Consider the following 2,642-nt stretch of genomic DNA (forward strand, 5'->3'; position numbering starts at 1 on the left):
GTTCCATGGTCGTTGCAGATAGCAGCTTCCAACGTAATCCTTCCTATTACCAATTCTATGACTTCTTCCAGGTCTCGTACCAACGGCCTTGTCTCGTGCAACTTGAATAAAGTTCCCATTCTGCGCGGATTTTCTCGAAGCGCGATCTCATCTTGAATTAGCGACGTGCATTCTTGAGTAGTCCTCCACGTTTTGTCTAAGTCTCGTTCCAATTGTGTTAGGTGTTTGTTGAGTAAGACGCTTACGAACTTGACGCCCTTGGGGTAACCTTGGTCGTAGTCTGTGCGCATCTTTTCTTTAAGTAGTTTGGCGAATGCTGGGGATGCCGTGGTTCCAACGCGGGGTATATAAGAAGATCGGGTAGGTCCCCAGGTGGGTTCCGGTGAATTATGGGGTACCGACGCCACTTGGTTAATGGGGGGGTCCGTCCAGTTATATGCATACTCTGCAATACTACTTTCGGGATACTGTAATTCCGCGTCCTGTAAATCTTCTGAATCCGTATCTACAGTGGCTATCTGGGTTATCTTAACTTCCTCTGTCTTTGTCTTCACGTGCTTACTATCGGATTGTAGGCGGGACTCTTCCAGAATTCCCCCCGTCCTTTCCAATAATACCCTGTCCGCCGTTTGTCGCTGGTTAAGGTTATTCCTCACCCTTTCAATCAAGTATTCAAGCTCGGAGTCCGATCCGTGGCTATCAGCACTAGTGGACATTTCATCTGTTTCCGGGATTGTCACCTTTCCCAAGGTTGTGATTGCTCCTGCTGCTACGACGTGATTTGGAATCCAACCTTCCATCTGACCTCGCTTGACTAGGGAGACTGGCGATTTGGCGGTCTGGACAGTAGACATATTCAGATATAAGCTAGTTCGGATTATTCTGAGGGGGCGGGACTCTAGCTAAGTTGTCTTCGTCCTCCTCTGATTTTTATATATTTTTGCTTCTGTATACTCCATCCTCCATTGGTACTCTGGGGTTCTGAGCTTTCCCTTCGTGGATTGTGTCTTGTCCCCCCCATCTTTCCAATGACCGCGAGGCAGTCCATCCGCAGCCTCGTCTCTCCGTTCCACTTCCCTGTTCCTTTCTACTCGACCTTTATGATATCTGCTCTGGTTTGGTCTTCAATATCATAGCTCAACGTCTCAATTCTCCTGGCTGTTCCCTTAGACCAAATCCTCCTTCGGCTTTTCCCTTTGGGCGCGCACTCCGATCTTAGATCGCCGCCGTTACTGGGGTTCTCCGATTTTCCCATGACTCCTCTCCCTGCTGACTTCATGGCTTGTCTCACTGGCAAGTCATCTTCGGGTTTTCCATTTATTTGGATCTTGCGCCCTCTTTGATCGATTCCTTGTGTCTTACTCGTGTATCCCCCGATTGCTACTCAATTCTTTCTGGGCCGATGAGACATTACTTGTCTCTACCTTATCCCTGGTTTTGTTTACTTTAACGCTAGAGTACATTGGGATCTACGCACGGAGTCCGGGAATTTATCGATCGGCTGTGTTCATAGTCTCGGCTATCAGCGTTTGCCATACTGGGACAGCCATTTTCGGATCCGTACCTTTTCCTGCCCCCGGAAAGGCAATAAAGGGGATGTTACTCCTCTTCCTCCTTCCGTTGGTTTAGTAGGGGTAAGAAGGGTTGCGGGATACGTAGATTTGCCTGCCCGTTGGCTTCCTCCCTTGGTTCTTGAGTAGATACCGGTCCCCCAACGATTCCTGAGAGCTTGATTTCTCTCGATACTCCATATTCCTATGAACCGCCTCTGGTTCTTCTCCGTCGGACGTTAATGGGCTCTCCGGTTCCGGTTCCTTGTCCTTTTTGGGTGTTAATCCGTAGCGCCAGCCTGCTAACGCTATGATCAGGCCCAGGATTACTGCGATCGTCGTGTATAGAGTAGTCTTCATGCTTTGTAGACTAGTCTTGTCCGCTTTCAGGGGGTCTTTCTGGTGCTGTGGGATCATTCTAAGTCATTTTATACCTTTCTTCCGAGTCCAAATACAACATTTTTATTATTACACCCATATATTTCTGGTGTGTATCTGACACGCTTCCCTCCAGTCCTGTCCGTTGGCTATGTAGTCGTCTATGTGGATCATAGCAAGTCCTTCGGATAGACCATGTACTGCCATCACATCCCGTACTGCATACCGATATGTAAAATCCGGGCATTCCACTACTGGCGGTCTGCCGGTTACTCGTTGTACCTGTTCGGGTGTTGGCGGGTCATTGACGATCATTTCAGCCATTTCTTCAAGGGGGAACTCTTCACCCTGTCTGCTCCTCCGCTGATCAGATCGCCAGTTCTTCCAGCCTCTCCTTGCCTGTGTGCAACAGCCGACCGCACGCTTCCAGACTCTCGAAGCCCATCCCTTCTTCATTTTTATTTTATTTTCCTTTTATAACTTGTTAGCTTTTTAGGGTTATACTATGCTTTTTCCCTGATTATTTACCGCGCGCGCTTTTGACTTTTTGTTCCACCGCCGCGGGCGCTCTGTATTGTATGTGCCTTGTTTGATCCCTGAATCCATTAACGTGTGTTAGCAGCTTGGATAAAGAACAATAAGGCAAAAGGGTGGACCACAAGGTGACAATGAAATTAATAAATGAACCCATGAAGTCAATATCGACCATCAATC

At 48.0% G+C, this 2,642-nt stretch overlaps 1 protein-coding gene across 1 annotated transcript; it reads right to left on the minus strand.

The window, feature by feature from the left end:
* Positions 1-2,018: 2,018 nt before the first annotated feature.
* EI90DRAFT_3019247 (uncharacterized protein) lies at positions 2,019-2,384 on the minus strand (the record flags this gene model as incomplete). The annotated part of the gene is made up of 1 exon (XM_039057325.1): positions 2,019-2,384. The coding sequence occupies one exon, from the start codon at positions 2,382-2,384 to the stop codon at positions 2,019-2,021; it is 366 nt and encodes a 121-aa protein (XP_038912000.1).
* Between the last annotated feature and the right edge of the window lie 258 nt (positions 2,385-2,642).

The sequence above is a fragment of the Cantharellus anzutake genome (assembly GCF_015039405.1).
Source record: "Cantharellus anzutake strain C23 chromosome Unknown EI90scaffold_55, whole genome shotgun sequence".
In the NCBI taxonomy this organism is placed as follows: domain Eukaryota; kingdom Fungi; phylum Basidiomycota; class Agaricomycetes; order Cantharellales; family Hydnaceae; genus Cantharellus; species Cantharellus anzutake.